Below are 19,003 nucleotides of genomic sequence, written 5' to 3'. Positions count from 1 at the left end.
CCCCGCCCCCGCAATAATATTTTAAATGAAAAGGTTCTTGCCCACACCAGTTCCTGCATACATCAAGAAAGCCTTAAGTGCTTTACAAGTATTTAAATTAACATAATAGATCACCTCCTCAAAATGAATATAAAAACTAACACTTCACACATCATGACAGAAGAAGCAGCCCTTTGCATCTGTGTCAGAATGACATATGGCACTTGAGAGTGGCCAGTTTTAAATACCAGTGGCAAAAAAAATAACAGTTATATACATCTAAATCCTGATATAAATAAAGCTTTGAATATAACACACCTAAAAAAAGTCCTCAACCACAGAAGAGTATAAAAATAATAAAATACTAAATGTTATATTCACAATGAGATGCACATAACATGTTCAAACCAGCTCACTGTTCTTAACATGAAGCCATGGTCTGCTTATCTTTGCTGTAGTTTGTTAACCCACCTCAGTCAACTATCTATGGTTTGCCTGTGGCCACCAAACCAGAATATGAAACTATGGTTTGAAGTTGTCTTATAAACTTTGGCTTGCGCTGACCATAGTTTCTTGCTACGTCTACTATCCTGGCATAATCCTGGATTATTTTGGTGCCCCTCCCCAGATAGGATGTGTGGCAAGAGTGGTTAGAAAATGAAATCAACATTAGGCGGAACAAGCTATGGTTAATTTGCTCATCAGTGAGACTTACTTTGGTTTGTTCCAACAAACCATGGATAAAACAAACCATAGCTTAACATGCCATGTGAACATGGCCGATGTCTTTTCAAACCAGATGACAAAATATTTTGTCCTTAGTACTTAATAGGCACCAGTAGGATGGAATGGTAAAACCCTGAAAAGCCATTGAATGCTGTCTCCTTGTACACTCAATGGAATGGATAAGGGTCAATCAAGAGTTGTGTTTGTGAACTGGCTGCAACCCACTGCATTTAAATTGCCTCCATGACACTAATGGTGTTTACAAGTAATGGCACCTTCCTATAAACGTTTCCTATGCTGATAGTTTGGTACGTTAGTAGGTATTATTTTCGGAAATGCATTTTCCATTTCAGTATCTAAGCTCCCTTTCTTCTGAAGCCTCATTAACATGTTCTTGATATTCCTTAGTAATATTTTCTTTGGTATGCAATGAAGAGAAGGGGACGTCAGCTCTTATGCAAGACAATATTGTGATGTTCCAGTACAGTATCTGGTACTTTGTTTAATACTGAATCTGTCCACAGCAATTCACTCATCTTTGGTGAGGGTGTGGTAGCTTATTCACGCTTATCATTAAGTAGCATTTAGATGCAACCCCCTTTAAATGATATTTAAAATTATTCCAGAGGGTTCCAAGTATTGATCTTTAACATACAGTATGTTATTTTACCATCTCCCCAAGAGACAGGGAAATGAATGGGCAGGCTTAAAACTACTTCAAATAAGTAAATGCAAAACCACCAGACTTTTTGAGGCCTTGTGTCTGAGTTGTTTCATGGCTGGCTTTAGATGGAGATTTGCATGACTGAATGCTCCTCCATTTAAAAACAAAACAAAACCCTCCACAAAACTGTTGTGTCAGAGACCTGGTCCGCACTCAACATTAAAATGAAAACATTTAAAATGAACTATCATTTATTTGTGGTATACAAGCCTTTTTAAATTTCCCTGCTCCTGCGTCATGCACAAGAGAAAACAAGTCACATGAACCGAGCCTCATTTCCTCCACACAAACCATTAGCCAATGTTGGTTCTGACTTACCGCTCATGGTTTGTTTGGAGGAGACAAACCAGGTCACATCAAGTCACACTCTGGCTTCGTTTTCTCCTCTGCATAGCGCAGTCCAGAAAGCACTCCTGGATGTTAAACCATGTCTTATTTCAAACTGTGATTTACCATTGTGATCAAATGCAACCAGAGAGAAGCAAGGTTAGAAGCCTTCACTCAGGTATAGTTTGGCTGCACCTAGGAGGGCTGTTGGATTTTTAAAATATTTTTTTTTCTTTTTTGCACGAAGGGACATTCAGTTATGCATTCCCTGAACCTGCAATCTAAAATGGTACAATCCAGACACTGGCCGGAGTTATGGAAGAACCATAGACCAGACCCACTGAAATCCATAGGCATGACTTGTTTAGATCCACTGATTTCTAAAGGGACTACTCTTGAGCAGCTTAGTTGAAGACAACCCTGGGTTTTGAAATACTTAGGTTCTTGCATCTTGTCTGCCACACAATAGCTTTCATTTTACAGTGGTAAAAGGAATCCCCCCATTTAAACTTGCTTACGTTTGGATGTTGTGCTTTAAATGGATTTGATAGTCACCCTTTCGTCTTCCATTTCAATGGTTCTTCTCGGAGCTGGAAAAGTTAAGGAGCAGGTTCCCTGTGCAGTCGTCAGCAGAGCAGCTTCTAGGGTCTCTGAGGCAGTCGGACATGATGTCTTTGGGCTCCCTTAGAAACACCACCAGGACAGTGATGTTGTCACTGGATCCACTTTCCTTTGCAGCCGCCACCAGCCTCTCCGCAGTCTTGAGGCCGTCTCCTTTGTTCTGCATTAAGTGCTCTAGAACATGGTCCACCACCTCAAAAGGTTGGATGGTGTCAAAGAATCCGTCGCAAGCGAGAAGCACATAATCTTCGGCACCAGTTAGCTCAAACGATGCACTATCTGCACAGCCAGAGATATAAGGCTTTTGGAGTGGGTCGCCTAAAAAAGCAAGCAGGAGAGAATGAAGTAAATTACCACACAAGGTACAAAATCCCAACTGCCCCATTCCTTTTTCAGAGCCGTCAACCTTTGCCTTTGTTTAAAGCGAAGCTCTAAATCAGGGTTTCCCAAATTTAGGTTTCCAACTGTTGTTGGACTATAACTCCCATCAACCCTAACTAGCAGGGCAGTGGCCAAGGATTATGGGAATTGCAGTCCAAAAACGGCTGGAGACACAAGTTTGGGAAACGTTGCTCTAAACCAGGGGTGCCCAAACGTTTTTCAAAGAGGGCCAGATTTGATGAAATGAACATGTGTGAAGGCTGACCAATGTTGTTGGCCCCCAAGACGGACCTTTATACATGCCTGCTCTAAACCAAGGTTGGGTGATCTGCATGCCAAGCCAACCTTTGTGACCTGACAAGGCCTTCCTACAGCTGAGGAGAAAACATTGCAAACTGCAGTGCAGGGACAGTGATCTTGTGTATATTTAGTTCATTCCAGGTATCTGTATACTAAGGGACGCAGGTGGTGCTGTGGGTTAAACCACAAAGCCTAGGACTTGCCGATCAGAAGGTCGGCGGTTTGAATCCCCGCGACGGGGTGAGCTCCCGTTGCTCAGTCCCTGCTCCTGCCAACCTAGCAGTTCGAAAGCATGTCAAAGTGCAAGTAGATAAATAGGTAAACGGGAAGGTAAACGGCATTTCCGTGCGCTGCTCTGGTTCGCCAGAAGCGGCTTAGTCATGCTGGCCACATGACCCGGAAGCTGTACGCCAGCCAATAAAGCGAGATGAGTGCCGCAACCCCAGAGTCAGCCATGACTGGACCTAATGGTCAGGGGTCCCTTTACCTTTTTATCTGTATACTACTTAATATTCAGAATTGCTGAGTGGTATACACATAAAGTTAAAAACCACACGAAGATGAAGCACAATTAAAAATCATCCAAACAAATAAGGAGCGGGGGGGGGGGGGGCTTTAATCTTCCCACCCCACCCCAGGTCTGCCAGCGCTTCTGATCCAATGAAGGCCACTTCTCTGCACTTCTCTATTTCAATGGGAAGGTAGTCAGATAGGGAGAGTCATCTTTGTGCATCTATCTCTCCATTCAAACCTTCGCCTTAGCACAACAAACAGGTAATGGGGCTGGAAGAAGCACAATTTATCCTTGCTAGGATGGAGAGAAGTCTGCTCTGCTCTTCCCCAGCAGAGAAGGCACTTTGGAAAGCAGGGGTTTGGTTGTCTATAGCAAATGCAGTCGCTGCTTTGAAAGAGTTGTCTTTCTGTGTGTGTGATCAAATGCGGTGCATGAAAAAAGAGAGTGTGCGTACATGTGCATGCACCCCAGCCATGCCACAGGTCTCTTCGGAAGAAATTGTTGCTGTAAAGGTCTTTCAAAAATCCCATTGCAGGCAGGTGGTGAACCAGGACTACAGAGCTAGAACTGAAGGTTTTCCATGGATAAGTGAAAAATCTTGTTGATCTTCCCAAAGGGGTTTCTTTCTTTCTTTCTTTTTTAAAAAAGCTTCCCTTGAAATCCTCAAATGTTTTGCCTAAGCAGGAACTTGCAGATTTTGCCTTGATTTACATTTGCTTTAATGTAACTCCGTTTGGGGGGCGGGGGCGGAGAGAAGCATAGGAACACAGCATGGCTTGAAGGAGTTCCTGTGATGAACAACATGTCAGCCAAGATGGTGCAGGGAGAATGAGGACCAATATTTTGTGCCGTTTTCTTTATTTTTCTTTACTTAAAAAGAAAGAGAGTTTCTGGACGCCTCTGACTCCCCACTTCCAACAGCCTTCCTTGTGTCAGGCAGTAAGACAGATGGGAATGTCTGACCAACTCCCAGTCTAACAGGAAGAGACTTTAGGCCCCGCCTTCCTGGTTCCCCTACCTCACTGTCAAATGTCTTCCTAGATAGATAGATAGATAGATAGATTCTTTATTGTCATTACACAAGTGCAACATTGCACAGTGCAACGAAATTGGATGCCATCCCTTAAAAAAACAACAAAAGCAAAACAGCAACAACAACCAAACAAACCACATTCCAGCCACACCCACACCCACACCCATCAAACTTCCAGGTCACACTATCGAGTTACAGCATTCAAAAAGGCCACAGCTCTTGGATAGAAACTATTTTTCAGTCTATTTGTCCTTGACTTGATGTTTCTATATCTCCTGCCAGAAGGCAGTAGTGCAAACAGACTGTATCCCGGGTGAGATGAATCCTGCAGGATGTTGTTTGCTTTCCTAAGACAACGGGAACCGTACAGTTCTTCCAAAGATGGGAGAGGATGACCAATAATCCTTTGGGCTGTGGTTATGACCTTCTGGAGCACCTTCCTCTTCCTAGCTGTACAGCTGGAGAACCAGGCACAAATACAGTATGTGAGAATGCTCTCTATGGAGCCTCGGTAGAAGGACACCAGCAGTTTCTCACTCAGATTGTTCTTCTTTAAAAGTCTGAGGAAATAAATTCTCTGCTGAGCCTTCTTCACCAGAGCAGTGGTATTTGCGCTCCAAGTCATGCCCTGATCGATAGTCACTCCCAAAAACCTGAATTCCGCCACCCTCTCCACCCGTTCCCCGTTGATATACAAGGGCTGAATGACCGCCTTTTTTGTCCTGTAATCCACCACCAATTCCTTGGTCTTAGCTGTATTAAGAGCCAGATTGTTCTCTCCACACCAAACACAGAGCCGCTCCACCTCGTCCCATAATCGTCCCGATTATGGGAGAACCATAATTTGCGATAACTACAGTTTAGAATCCCAGCCGTTGTTGAAGCTCCCGAAGATGCAAACTGTGGATTAGAACTGCTTGTCTGATTTTGTTTTCCCTCCTCTTGGCACACTGTTTCATAAGCTCCTAAGTTCTCTCTCGTCTCCATGGTGCAGCAGCTTCGAAGGCAGAGCAACAGCAGTAACTATGCATTCTTAATTCAGGAATCGCGCCAAGCCAAACTTAGCACAAACCATGGTTTGCAAATCTGTGTCAAACCATAGGTTCCAACTCTGGTATTGCAAACCAGGCGTTGTCAGTTCACGCAAAGCTTCCTTAGCCGTGGTTTGGCATGGTGTCTTGAATGAGCCCCAGAATGCGGCTGCAGTCCTCCAGCTCATTATTCTGTTTTCCAGGGCACTTCCCAATGCAGTGATATGAATGTTGCAGCAAATGGTTCTTCCTCTTCACACACAGTTGGAGTCTGAAAACTGAGTCTTGCTTTGCTGTAGGCAGCGTCATGTCTAATGTCTAATACTGGCAAGGGAGCAGATTTTCACCAGTGAGCTACTGATGAAACAAACACACCCACGTACATATAGAATTATTTTAAATGTTAAAACCCATTATTTTGCCTTTCTGTCCCCCAACCCCCGCAAGAAGGTTAAACACGTAAAATATGCAACTACTTGTAAAAGCAGTTAATCAAAATTAAGGAACGCTTCTATGAATTAATTTGGAAATGCCTCTGGTTTGTTTCCCCTTCTGGATTTTTTTGTTTTTCTTGGAAGCTTTGGTACTTTGCTGCTTAGAATCATAAAATTGCAGGGTTGGAAAGTAACCCCAAAGATCATCTAAGCCAACCCCCAGCAATGCCATTATGCCCTGCCCCACCCCATCGTAATCTTATTAAAGACACATCCTACAATTGAAAAGTAAAAAAGGACTTCTGCCCTAAAGTTTAGAGAAAGTTGTGTTAGTTGGATGACAAAAAAAGATAAGCGCAGTGTAGTTTAGTGGTTAGGCATGGGTAGGCAAACTAAGCCCTGGGGGCCGGATCAGGCCCAATCGCCTTCTCAATCTGGCCAGTGGACAGTCCTGGAATCAGTGTGTTTTTACATGAGTAGAATGTGTGCTTTTATTTCAAATGCATCTCTGGGTTATTTGTGGGGCATAGGAATTCGTTCATTTCCCCCCCAAAAAATATAGTCCGGCCCCCCACAAGGTTTGAGGGACAGTGGACCGGGCCCTGCTGAAAATGTTTGCTGACCCCTGGGTTAGAGTATCTGACTAGGAGCTGGGAACCTAGGGTTCAAATCCCCACTCAGCCATGAAACTGACCACGAGCCAGTTGCTGTGTCACAGCCTAAGCTACTTCACAGGGTTGTTGTGAGGGTAAAATGGGGAGGGGGAGAACCATGGATGGCACCCTCAGTTCCATGGAGGAAAAAGGGGGATATAAATGTAATAATAAAAGATTTAGAGCATAGTGGGAAGGGCTGGGTGTTATGTCGCCGAAAACCAGTTTGAAGTCGATATCGTGATACAGGTTTCATAATTTTTTACCTGGCACTATATCGTGAATCATGATGTGTGTTAGGGCTTTCTTTCCACAGATAAACATTTTGATATAGCAATATACTATGATATCTGAATATCATAGTATACACACGTTTCCGTGTGCTGCTCTGGTGCCGGTTCGTCAGAGCAGCTTCGTCACGCTGGCCACGTGACCCGGAAGTATCTGCGGACAGCGCTGGCTCCCGGCCTCTAGAGTGAGATGAGCGCACAACCCTAGAGTCTGTCAAGACTGGCCCGTACGGGCAGGGGTACCGTACGGGCAGTTTGAATCCCCGCAACAGGGTGAGCTCCCGTTGCTTGGTCCCTGCTCCTGCCCACATAGCAGTTCAAAAGCACGTCAAAGTGCAAGTAGATAAATAGGTACCGCTCCAGTGGGAAGGTAAACGGCGTTTCCGTGCGCTGCTCTGGTTCGCCAGAAGCAACTTAGTCATGCTGGCCACATGACCCGGAAGCTGTACTCTGGCTCCCTCGGCCAGTAAAGCGAAATGAGTGCCGCAGCCCCAGAGTCGGCCACGACTGGACCTAATGGTCAGGGGTTCCTTTACCTTTATTTATTTATTAAAACACATTTTTATATTACATTTGGCCCTAAAAAAGCTTCCCCCCCCCCACAGCATTTTTCAAAAAGTTATCGAGTGAAGAGGGGAAACGACCCACGACTTCTCAATAGGAGTGAATGCTTGGGCCATTTCAGGAGGCACAACTATAATAATAAAATAGTTTTACAGATGCTTCGAGGAAGGAGCTGCAAGAGCAGTATTCTTCGGTGTGCACTGTCAGGTTTGTGTTACTATGGCAATGTACCACATGGAACAATTATTAATGTAGGTGCAATAATGGCAGCGATTCAGTCCAAGGTTAGGAAAATGCTGCAGTGTCTGTTGGTAAGAAAAAAAAATGGCCTTGTGCAGTTAGGATATGGCTGCTTTTGTTGTGCTCGTTACAGATTTCCACAAAAGCCCTGCAGTATCAAAGCATTCCCTGTGTGTGTGTGTTATTTGTGAAGTTTCTAGCTGTCAAGGCTGTGCTTTGAAATAACTTCCAAACTGATGCGGAACGCAAAGTTGTGAACCGCGGTAGAACAAACAACTGCCGCCCCATCACACTTACATGCTGACAATATTTCATTAGAGCTAAATATGGTAAATGAACACATTAGGGCTGATGTTCTTCAAGGACATGGCTTACCGATAGCTCTGGAAACAGCCAGGGTTCCATTGACACGCCAGCAGTCCATGTAGATAAGGCAACCTCCTAAGGCTTCTATGCGTTGTCTCTCATCCTAAATAAACAACAACAACAAAAGCTCACTAAATCTATAGTTGTAGGTGTGACAGGCACAGGAAGCACAGTACCAACCAGCCTAGGGATATAAGGAGGCAGTAATTTCTATGATGATGATGATGATGATAATGATGATAATAATAATAATAATAATAATAATAATAATAATAATAATAATAATAATAATTTATTACTTATACCCTGCCCATCTAGCCAGGCCTCCCCAGCTACTCTGGGTGGATCCCAACACAATATTAAAAACACGATAAAACATCAAACATTAAAAACTTCCCTAAACAGGGCTGCCTTCAGATGTCTTCTAAAAGTCAGATAGTTGTTTATTTCCTTGACATCTAAAGGGCAGGTGCCACCACAGAGACAGCCCTCTGCCTGGTTTGGAAACGTACTGGGAGCCAATGTAGGTCTTTCAGGACCGGTGTTAAGAGAAGAAGAAGTAGTAGTTTGGATTTGATATCCCGCTTTGTCAGTACCCATAAGGAGTCTCAAAGCAGCTAAAAATCTCCTTTCCCTTCCTCGCCCACAACAAACACTCTGTGAGGTGAGTGGGGCTGAAAGACTACAGAGACGTGTGACCAGCCCAAGGTCACCCAGCAGCTGCATGTGGAGGAGCAGGGAATCGAACCTGGTTCACCAGATTATGAGTCCACCACTCTTAACCACTACACCACACTGGTGTACATACACAAGAGGCCAAGAGCTTTGTGGGGGAAACTCAAAGAAGCAGTAGTTACCTCTCTCTCTGGCTTGTGAGGTTCCATCAGGGTTATAGCTTTCCCTTGCTGGACTAGCATTACCTGTGAGTCGCCAAGCCAAGCTATATGTAACTTGTTCTCAACAATCAAGGCAGCCACACCTGTGCTACCGTTGTGCAGCTTCTGTATAGTTTGAAGAGAGAGAGAGAGAAGGGGGAGGGAATGTTATAAAGAGCCTTTAAAAGGATGAAATGAAACTGTGTGGGGAGAATTGGTGCTCATTATTTAACCGTGCATCAAAGATCGTAGAAACTCTGTTAGCGATGTAAAAAGCATTAGAGTGAATTCACACGAGCCTTTTGTTGCTATTGTTGTGATGACTTCTATCCGGTTGTTCAAAACATGTCAAGAAATAAAATGCAACTAGTTATTGTGTGCCTGGATGACTCTGAGTGACTTCTCCCAGAGTGCTGGGAGTTACTGCGCACTCCAGATGACTTCTCCCAGCAGTTTCATGTAGATGACAACAAGCATGGGGGGCGAGGGAAGAACAGAACTCTGAGACATGCCGATAAATGTTTTGCTACCATCTTCGGAGATTGGTTATCCAAGAAGGAATGCAGCCACTGTTAACGCTGCTCCTCTGAGGAGTCACATCCCAGACAACCGATCCAGAGGGACAGCATGGTCAATGAAATCAAAAGCTGTTGAGAGATCCAGAAAGACCCCAACATTCATCAACGTTGGCCTAAATTAAACCTTTCACCTCCTCTGATTTGTGGACACCCAGTCCTTCCCCAGTGTAAGGCACTAATCAGGACAACCAAGGCTGTTTTTGCCCCAATTTTGAGCCTAAACCCAGACTGGAAAGAATCCAAATTACCTGTATCATCCGACACCACTCATGTATTCAAAAACTATTGCAACAGAAGATGCTCCTAAAGATCTTGGTTTGTTTCTATTCAATACAGTGCTGGCAGTCATACCCTTTTCAATAAGTGCTTTCTTTTTTTTTTAATAATATTTTTATTAAGTTTCTTTTCTTATAGTCAAAGATATACAGAATAAAGAAAAAAGAAAGAAAAGAAAAAAGAAAAAAAGGAAAAAGTATAAAGAGTCCAACTTTCCTTAATATTTTTTAACAAACCAACTGGACTTCCCCACATCCTCCAAACCCTGCATTCTTTGTAATACAAACATCAGCAATTTGTTACCTTATTTCATAACTTACTGTATCTTTCGGTTTATCATGTTTCTAGATTCACAATGTTATGTCCCAATTCTTATGTATTTAAATTAAACATAATAAAGTTATTTCATAATTCCACCTCTTATTTCTTATACCTTAGTTTTCATTTCACCTAATCAAGTTGCTGAAGCTCGAGTTTCCTAAATCATGCATTTTCTTAACATTCATACAGCTTATAATGTTTTTGCAAATAGTCCTTAAATTTTTTCCAGTCCTCTTCCATTGTTTCTTCTCCCAAGTCTCGGATTCTGCCAGTCATTTCAGCCAGTTCCATATAGTCCATCAACTGCGTCTGCCATTCCTCCAGCGTGGGTAAATCTTGTGTCTTCCAATACTTTGCGATAGAAATTCTTGCTTTCAAACATCTATTACAATCAACCACTGCAGTGGTCAACGTGAGAAGGTACAATCAGATAGAGAGATCTAGTGCTTGCATTAACATAAATTATAAGCATTAAATATTAAAACAAACAAACAAGAGGTTTGCAGTATTCTCAGAACAATGTTGTGGGCTGTATTCATCAAGCGGGGGGTTGGGGTGGTAGTGGCCCACTCAGGAATATAACAAGCCCCTCTCTCTGAACGATCAGGTTTAATTTAAAAAGCAAAGTCTGTTGCACTTTTCAGCTGGAACAAAGTGTGCTGGCTCACTAAGCAGTAAAGCTGTTCCTGTTTTCCCGTGTTCTGATCAAGAAGGGTAAAGGCAGAATTCCCAGAGTGGTTAAGCAATCAATCCCTCTTCCAGGGAACTCTTGGAATTGTAGCTCTGTAAGGCAAAGAAAGGGACGCGGGTGGCACTGTGGGTTAAACCACAGAGCCTAGGACTTGCCAGTCAGAAGGTCAGCGGTTCGAATCCCCGTGACGGGGTGAGCTCCCGTTGCCTAGTCCCTGCTCCTGCCAACCTAGCAGTTCGAAAGCACATCAAAGTGCAAGTAGATAAATAGGTACCACTCCGGCGGGAAGGTAAATGGCATTTCCGTGCGCTGCTCTGGTTCGCCAGAAGCGGCTTAGTCATGCTGGCCACATGACCCGGAAGCTGTACGCTGACTCCCTCGGCCAATAAAGCGAGATGAGCGCCGCAACCCCAGAGTCGGTCACGACTAGACCTAATGGTCAGGGGTCCCTTTACCTTTACTTTACCTAAGGCAAAGAAAGGCCTCTGAACAACTCTCAGCACCTACAGTTCCCAGATTCTTCGGGGGATGCCATGACTGCTTAAAGTGGCACGGCAATGCTTTAAATGGATAGTACAGATGGGGAAAGACAGAACTGTCATCACAGACAGTGAGAGGGAATTCTAGCCACATGGGGACAGTAGAGGAGAATGGTTGGAGTAATTAATGAGAAGAGATTTTTGGTGGTTGAGCCTGGTATAGTGAGAGGAGTGAAGATCATGGGCAGGGATATGCCATATTTTTCGCCATATAGGACACACGTTTCCCCCTCCAAAAATGAAGGGGAAATGTGTGTGTGTCCTATGGGGCGAATGCAGGCTTTCCCTGAAGCCTGGAGAGCGGGAGGGGTCGGTGTGTACTGACCCCTCTCGCTCTCCAGCCTTCAGGAAGCTCTCCGCAAGCCGTGGGAGAGCTGCACGACTTCACGCAGCTCTCCCATGGCTTGCGGAGAGCTGCCTGCACCCAGAAGCTTGGGGCGCGCTTCTTGGGGCGCGCTTATCCCACGGCTTGCGGATAGCAGCCTGTTCTGGGGGCTGGGGTCGGGGGAAGCTCGGGCTTCCCCCGCCCCAGCCCCGCACTTGGGGGGAAATAAAATTGTTTTTCTTTATTTCCCCCCCCCAAAAAACTAGGTATGCCCTATGGGCCGGTGCGCCCCATGGGGCGAAAAATACGGTAAATACACACACACACGTGTTGTTTCTAGTGCTTTAACTTTGTAGATCTGTTTTGTGAGAACCACACTTTATATAGGTCAATAGATGCATGCCAAAACCCCCCAAAATAAAATATATTGGAAGGAAAGCTACTATTCTGCCTAGTAAGGTAAAAGCTAAAGCCGACCCCTGGATGGTTAAGTTCAGTCAAAGGTGATTATGGGATGCAGAGTTCATCTCGCTTCAGGTCAAGGGAGCTGGCATTTGTCCGCAGACAGTTTTCTGGGTCATGTGGCCAGCAAGACTAAACCGCTCCTGGCACAACGGAACACCGTGGTGAAAACCAGAGCGCATGGAAACACCATTTAACTTCCCGCCACAGCAGTACCTATTTATCTACTTGCACTTTTTAGCATGCTTTCGAAGTGCTAGGTCGGCAGGAGCTGGGACAGAGCAACAGGAGCTCACCCCGTTGCACGGATTTGAACTGCCGACCTTCCGATCAGCAAGCCCAAGAGGCTTAGTGGTTTAGACCACAGTGCCACCTGCTCCCTAGTACTAACTGCCAGTCTGGCCTCAGGAAAGTTCTGGGCATTTTGTGGTTCAATGATTGTGCTTAGGGATTGTCCCTCTATGTGCATAGGGAGTGTCAAATGGTAGTTGATTAACCTTCGCGAATGCCCACCTTGTTTCTAAACAGGTCAATCAGAGGTCTGGATTATGCTTCAAGGTTCTAAAAAGTGCTCTATTTAGTTGCAAACCAATGCAGTTTTGATTTTTTAAAGTAAACAGTTCATATACATGCTTGTTCAGAAAATATACAAATTGCATAGCTGGAAAACAGGTTTTTAAAAGCACTCCCCCCCTTGCTATTTAAATCACTTTGATTTGCAACCTGTACATTTCAGCATTATTTTGGAATGGCTGGCCCACCAAATCACCTTGTAATCTACATTACTACGCTATACGAGTTTCCTTACTTAATCTCTCTCACACTATGCTACCATTCAAACAAGAGAAACCACCCTGCTTACAGCTCAGGTTCCCAATTTACCTGAATTAGAAAGAAGGAATCGGCTACAGCAGCCTAATCCCAGATGCAGTTTCTCTTAATTCTTGACATATGTACTGTAGCCCATCATTCCCTGGATCCTTGCATGAGTGACAGTGAACAGAAAGTAACCTGGAAGAACCTACTGGGCTTAAAAAAAACATGGCTACCCCTCTGGAAAGACCCCAACATCCATCAACGTTGGGCTAAATTAAACCTTTCACCTCCTCTGATTTGTGGACAATGATTCTTAGGCAAAAGTCTATTAAGTGAACCAATAAATTATTTACCCGGGATTTTCTGCAACGCTACAGAAAAGCCAATTACCAAGAGGACACATTTCTCAGCACTCAGCTTCCCTGTACCCACTGGCAAGCCAACAATCTACAATTACTGCAGTACTCGCCTCTCTCCACTCACCTCTCTCCTGGCTTTAGCAAGGAACATTTCATCTGTTTTCTGGAAAGATTCCCTCAAGGCCTCCACCGGGTTTTTCAGAAGGTCTTTGTGATGTGCCACATTTACGTGCAAGTGAGCAGCTGCATAGTTAGCCGCATCTATTCCTCCGTGACCATCAAACACAGCGAAGTACGCTCGGTCCACCTCATCCTTTCGGAGGCAAGGACATGTAAAGAGAAGGCAAAAGTAATTTTTTACCACATGTGACTTCTTCTGTGAATGTATCGGAATGGCCCTACTGGGCTGAAGATATTTTTTCAGTGATAATTTCATTGCTATATCTTTCCCCCCACCCCATAAAACTCTTGTGAGGTTTTTCTACACTCAAGAGGCATATAATTTTTTAATGAAACAAATAAATAATAAGTAGAAAAATAACCAATAAGGGGGACCTAGAAGCCAAAGCATAAACAGTAACAAGACCAGGATAAATAATCCAATACAGTGGTGCCTCGCAAGATGAAATTAATTCGTTCCGCGAGTTGCTTCGTCTTGCAATTTTTTTGTCTTGCGGAGCGCGGATTCCCCGGGTATTAACAGCTTTAAGAAAAAGGAAGCAAACCCGCAAGACGTTTTTGTCTTGCGAAGCAAGCCCATAGGGAAATTCGTCTTGCGAAGCACCTCGAAAAACGGAAAACCCTTTCGTCTAGTGAGTTTTTCGTCTTGCGAGGCATTCGTCTTGCGGGGCACCACTGTACAACAGGTGTGCTACTTTGCTGTGCAACAGGTTGCTCAAATCTATTGTGAAATGAAATCAGCAGCGACCTGCTTTCGCATTTTCTTACGCAGCAACCTTCTGCTGGTGCAAAACATTTGGCCAGTGGAACAGGTATACCACTAAATGATGTTCATTTAGCTGCACTACATTGGCTACATTGGCTACCCGCTGTCTTGCACAGGACATGTACCTAGAGCTGCCTCTTCATCTCTTAAGCAATTTTCCTGAATCCCACTCCCCAAATCACAATAGTTAGAACTAGTCCGGGGGGGGGGGGAAGAGCAGGGATTTTCAAGACTCAGATTAATATATTTATTATGTGAGAACAATAACTTAGCAAATAGTTTTGAGATTAGTGTGCTCAACCAATGCCTATTCTATAACAGATTCCTCAAAGAACTTGGTGTGAACTCATCGCGATCTTCATCCAACTTCCAGCAACTTTACCTAATATACACATTTTCGCAATTTCCTCTAAAATTGAGTGTTTTTGTCTAATATATGCATCTTCAATGACACTTGACCCCAGCATATATGTTTCTGCAAACGTTATTTGGATGGGAAACTGCACTGTAAACTCAGAGAAGGTTCAAATTTTCTGTGCTTTGGTTCTTGTAGTGCTTCCAAAAGTGTGAATTAAATTAAACTTGTGCCCCTTCCCTATCTGTGAGTACCTGCACTCTCTCACAGTTGTGCAGTTACTTCATGTTAAACCCTGGACTTCGTTGTTGTTGTTGTTATTGTTGTTATATTTATACCCCACCCATCTAGCTGGGTTTCCCCAGCCACTCTGGACGGCTCCCAACAGAATATTAAAAACACAATAAAACATCAAACATTAAAAACTTCCTTAAACAGGGCTGCCTTCAGATGTCTTCTAAAAGTCGGATAGTTGTTTATTTCCTTGACATCTGACATCCACGGGGCGGGTGCCACCACCGAGAAGGCCCTCGGAGCTGGATCTCCGTGATGGGGTTGGAGATGCTCCTGCAGGTAATGGTTTTGTGGGGACACCGCCCTCTTTCACAGAATCTATAGAATTGGTAGTTTTGGAAGGTACCCCAACGGTCATTGATCCAACCCCCTGAAATGCAGGATGATAGCTGGTCATCTAACTCCTGCTTCAAAACCTCCAAGGAAGGAGAGTCTACCTTTTGTGGAATAGGTTTCAGACTGATCTGAAGCATTATTATGAAAGTTTAGATGGCAACATGTATTAATTCACTTATTTCAAAATGTGCTATGCCAGCCCTGCCATATCCCCTGCCCCTAGCTCACTCCTGCTGAGTGGCTCTCTGGACTTCTGTCCTGACGCCGCCAGTGTTCTCTCACCCTAGAAACGTACCGTCAAGCCAAACAGCTGATTAAATTCTGGGAGGGAAACATGCCTGTCCTCCATTTTCCGGCGGGTATTACGGGTTGCATGGATGGAAACTTGGAGGTAGCGATGAAGCGGCTTCGGTGGTGGAGGCGGCTGCTTCTGCCACTTGCAGCAAATGTCCCAGAGTTTGTTAAAGAAGCAGCGCTGCAAAGGGCCTCCATCCAGCACTGAAAATAAAATGAGAGAGAAGTCATCTTTGGGGGCTTACATTGCATCATTTGGCTTTCTCCTTCAACCTGCCACTGATTGAGGTTTTTCTCACCTGTTTACAGTGGTACCTCGGGTTACATACGCTTCAGGTTACATACGCTTCAGGTTACAGACTCCGCTAACCCAGAAATAGTACCTCGGGTTAAGAACTTTACTTCAGGATGAGAACAGAAATCGCACGGCGGCAGCAGCGGGAGGCCCCATTAGCTAAAGCGGTGCTTCAGGTTAAGAACAGTTTCAGGTTAAGAATGGACCTCCGGAACGAATTAAGTAAGCGAATTAAGAAGCGGCTTAGTCATGCTGGCCACATGACCCGAAAGCTGTACGGCTCCCTTGGCCAATAAAAAGAGATGAGCGCCGCAACCCCAGAGTCGGCCACCACTGGACCTAATGGTCAGGGGTCCCTTTACCTTTTTATGGTTGTGTTGCTCAGCGTAGGAGACAGGGAAGGCTCCTCCCGTTTTGCTACCTGAGACAAAACGGAAATTGTCACCTTCTGCCCCCACCCAAACTGGCAGAGTCAGGGGCAAGAGTCAGGGCATTCCACAAAGTATTGCTGCTTGGCTTCTCTGCCCCGGGGGCATTCTGGTGGCGGCGGAAACTGTGAAGTACGTGGAGTGCCATCTCTTGCACCTGTGCCACCTGAGGTGGGCATTTCACCCCAACCTCATGTTTCACAAAGAAATTATGTATTCACAAAGAAATTATGATATAATTGTGTGATACAAAAACTGTGCTTCTTGCTGTTCATTTCCCCAAGCTGTTGGTTGTTTAGAACAGGGCAATACCACAGTATCAGAGGGAGTAAACAGACAACCAAGTTCCCTCTGCAAGATGAGACTAGCTGCCATTGGCCTTCTCCACTCCTGGCCCTGCCTCCTTAAAAGTAAACATTTCACTGGACATAACTTCGTTACGTATTAATATGAACGTGCTGGTGCCAGAACTTGTTTATTTTGCTTTTCTCCCTTCTCATTCGTTTTGCCTTACTGTATCCTGTCTCAGATCACAGGCAGAGAACCTGTGGCCATCCACATGTTGCTGGACTGCAACTCCTCCTCATCCCTTGCCAATATTGACAATGCTGGCTGGGACGAATGAGAGCATCAGTCCAATAACACCTGGAGGGCCACAGGTTCTCTGCCTGTGATCGAAGCACTTTTTGGCTCACGCTCATAGCACCACATTCAATAAGAAACTATTAACCGCTCCCCACCTCCAACCAGTGTGCACCAATTTGTCGTTTGTTTGTTTAAAAAAATTATGTGCATTTTTGTTTTCAGATGCTGAGCACATTTATGTTAATACTGCAGCACTGGAACACTCCATAAATGCTTTTCAAAAGAAGAACTTGGAAAAATGTCAGCAAGCTATGCTGCCCCCTAAAGCAACTCCTCAGCATTTCTTGAAATTTTAAAAGGTATGCCCCCGTTTCTCTGGTGCTTGAGCCAATGTCTCCATTATGAAAGGAAAAAGTATCGCAGGAGTGCCAGCTAATCCTAGTACCAACTATTGGTTTATTTTGTGTCCCCTGCTCCTTGAAAGGCAGGGCTGGCCCACCCATGAGGCAAGGTGAGGCGACGGCCTCAGGCGGCAGGATCCGCAGGGGCAGCAGCAGATCCTGCTGTAGATCTTTATTCGCTTTGCATTCCTGATGCAGATCTTCACTCACCCCTTCTTTCCTGGCAGGGAGGGGCCCAGCATTTCATGGTTCGCCTCAGGTGCCAAAATGTCTTGGGCCAGCCCTGCTACCTGACAACCCAGCCTTCCTAGGCGCAGCTTGAAACCTGCCTAGCACCTTGCTAGCAGAGCCTTGTCCAATTGTCTGCCACCACCTCCCACATTCCATCTGAAGTCTGACTAAACAAAAGACGACAGGGCTTCAGCATCAGCCAACATTACTCCTCCCTGCCGGCTTTGCTTGACATCTGATGGATTATTTTTTTTAAAAAAACTTATGGACTGATATGCTTACTTTTGATTTTGAAAACCAATGCCAATAATAATAATATCTTTATATACAAAAGTACAGGTAAAGCAGGCAACATGATGATAAAGATAAAAGCACACAGGCAGTCCCTAGTAGGGATGGAGGGATCTGTCAATTTTAGTTCTCGTAGCTTCTCGTTTCCCCCACTCTGAAATTCAGTTCTCGACATTTCTGCAGCAATTTGCATTTTTTTTTAAAAAAAAATAAAAATAATTAAAATTCTTCAGCACTGTAGTGCAAACTTCTCCTAAGAAATGTATTTTTGTATGCGGTTTTGACCACATTTCTGCAAGCAATTTGTCCTACCGTAATGCATTATGGCTTGCTATTTTCATTAATATTTTCATTTTTATGTGCATTTCCACCTAATATATTCATTTTTATGACCATTTCACCCTAATATATGCATTTTTGTAAACACTGTTCTGTTGGAGGACTGCACTGCAAAATTTAAGTAGGCACAGATTTTGAAGGATGGCTGTGTTTTGGCCCTCAATATTGCTTCAAGAATTGCAAATTTGACAGATTTGGCTTCAAAGGCAAGCTGAGTCACGTTTCTGTCCCATCCTCAGTACCGACACAGCATCTCGAAATCTAAACCGCTTGTACAGCAATTGTGACCCAGACTAGATGGAAGAATACTTTGCATAACAATGTGGCTAACAACTGTATCCAATGGTAACTCAGGCATAAACCACCAACAGCCAAGTTATTTCAGGTATTTCCCACTGGTTTTAATAGAAGAGAACAAAACTGTGCTGAACTTGGAGGGGCTGGATTTCCATTTTACTGTATGTCACTTCAGGTGTTTTGCAGAAGTGACAGACGGGCTTTATTAAAGTGAATTCTATTTATTACACGTTTCCTGCTGTAAAACAAATTTTGCTTCTGGAAAGGTATTATGCGGCATAGCAAGCTTGTTTCCTTTTCTCTTTAGTTATAGAACCGCAGATCTAAGTGAGAACTTTGCTTTGTTGAACCGACTCCTAAACTAAGAGGGACTATTTCGAAGATTTATACATTAAGGCTGCCATTTTACGCACATTTACATGAGAACAAGTCATAATGAATTCAGTGGGGTTTACCTTGGAGAATAAATATGCTTAGTTTGCACTA

At 44.2% G+C, this 19,003-nt stretch overlaps 1 protein-coding gene and 1 long non-coding RNA gene across 2 annotated transcripts in view; both read right to left on the bottom strand.

Annotated features, from left to right (window-relative positions):
• LOC309330943 overlaps positions 1 to 19,003 on the bottom strand; it is a 316,600-nt gene that overhangs the window by 6,654 nt on the left and 290,943 nt on the right. The window lies entirely within an intron of this gene.
• PPM1F (protein phosphatase, Mg2+/Mn2+ dependent 1F) overlaps positions 2,103 to 19,003 on the bottom strand; it is a 38,444-nt gene continuing 21,543 nt past the window's right edge. Inside the window, exons 3-7 of the mRNA XM_081842852.1 lie at positions 15,652 to 15,854; positions 13,550 to 13,738; positions 9,041 to 9,184; positions 8,193 to 8,286; positions 2,103 to 2,695 (exon numbers count right to left, since the gene is read on the bottom strand). Coding sequence (XP_081698978.1) covers positions 2,328 to 2,695; positions 8,193 to 8,286; positions 9,041 to 9,184; positions 13,550 to 13,738; positions 15,652 to 15,854 — 998 coding nt within the window. The 3' untranslated portion in view covers positions 2,103 to 2,327. The remainder of the gene's footprint in view (positions 2,696 to 8,192; positions 8,287 to 9,040; positions 9,185 to 13,549; positions 13,739 to 15,651; positions 15,855 to 19,003) is intronic.

The sequence above is a fragment of the Podarcis erhardii genome, assembly GCF_964252035.2.
Source record: "Podarcis erhardii genome assembly, chromosome: 15".
NCBI lineage: Eukaryota > Metazoa > Chordata > Lepidosauria > Squamata > Lacertidae > Podarcis > Podarcis erhardii.
The sequence above is the reverse complement of the archived record's forward strand: the minus strand, read 5'-3'. Positions and strand labels throughout refer to the sequence as shown.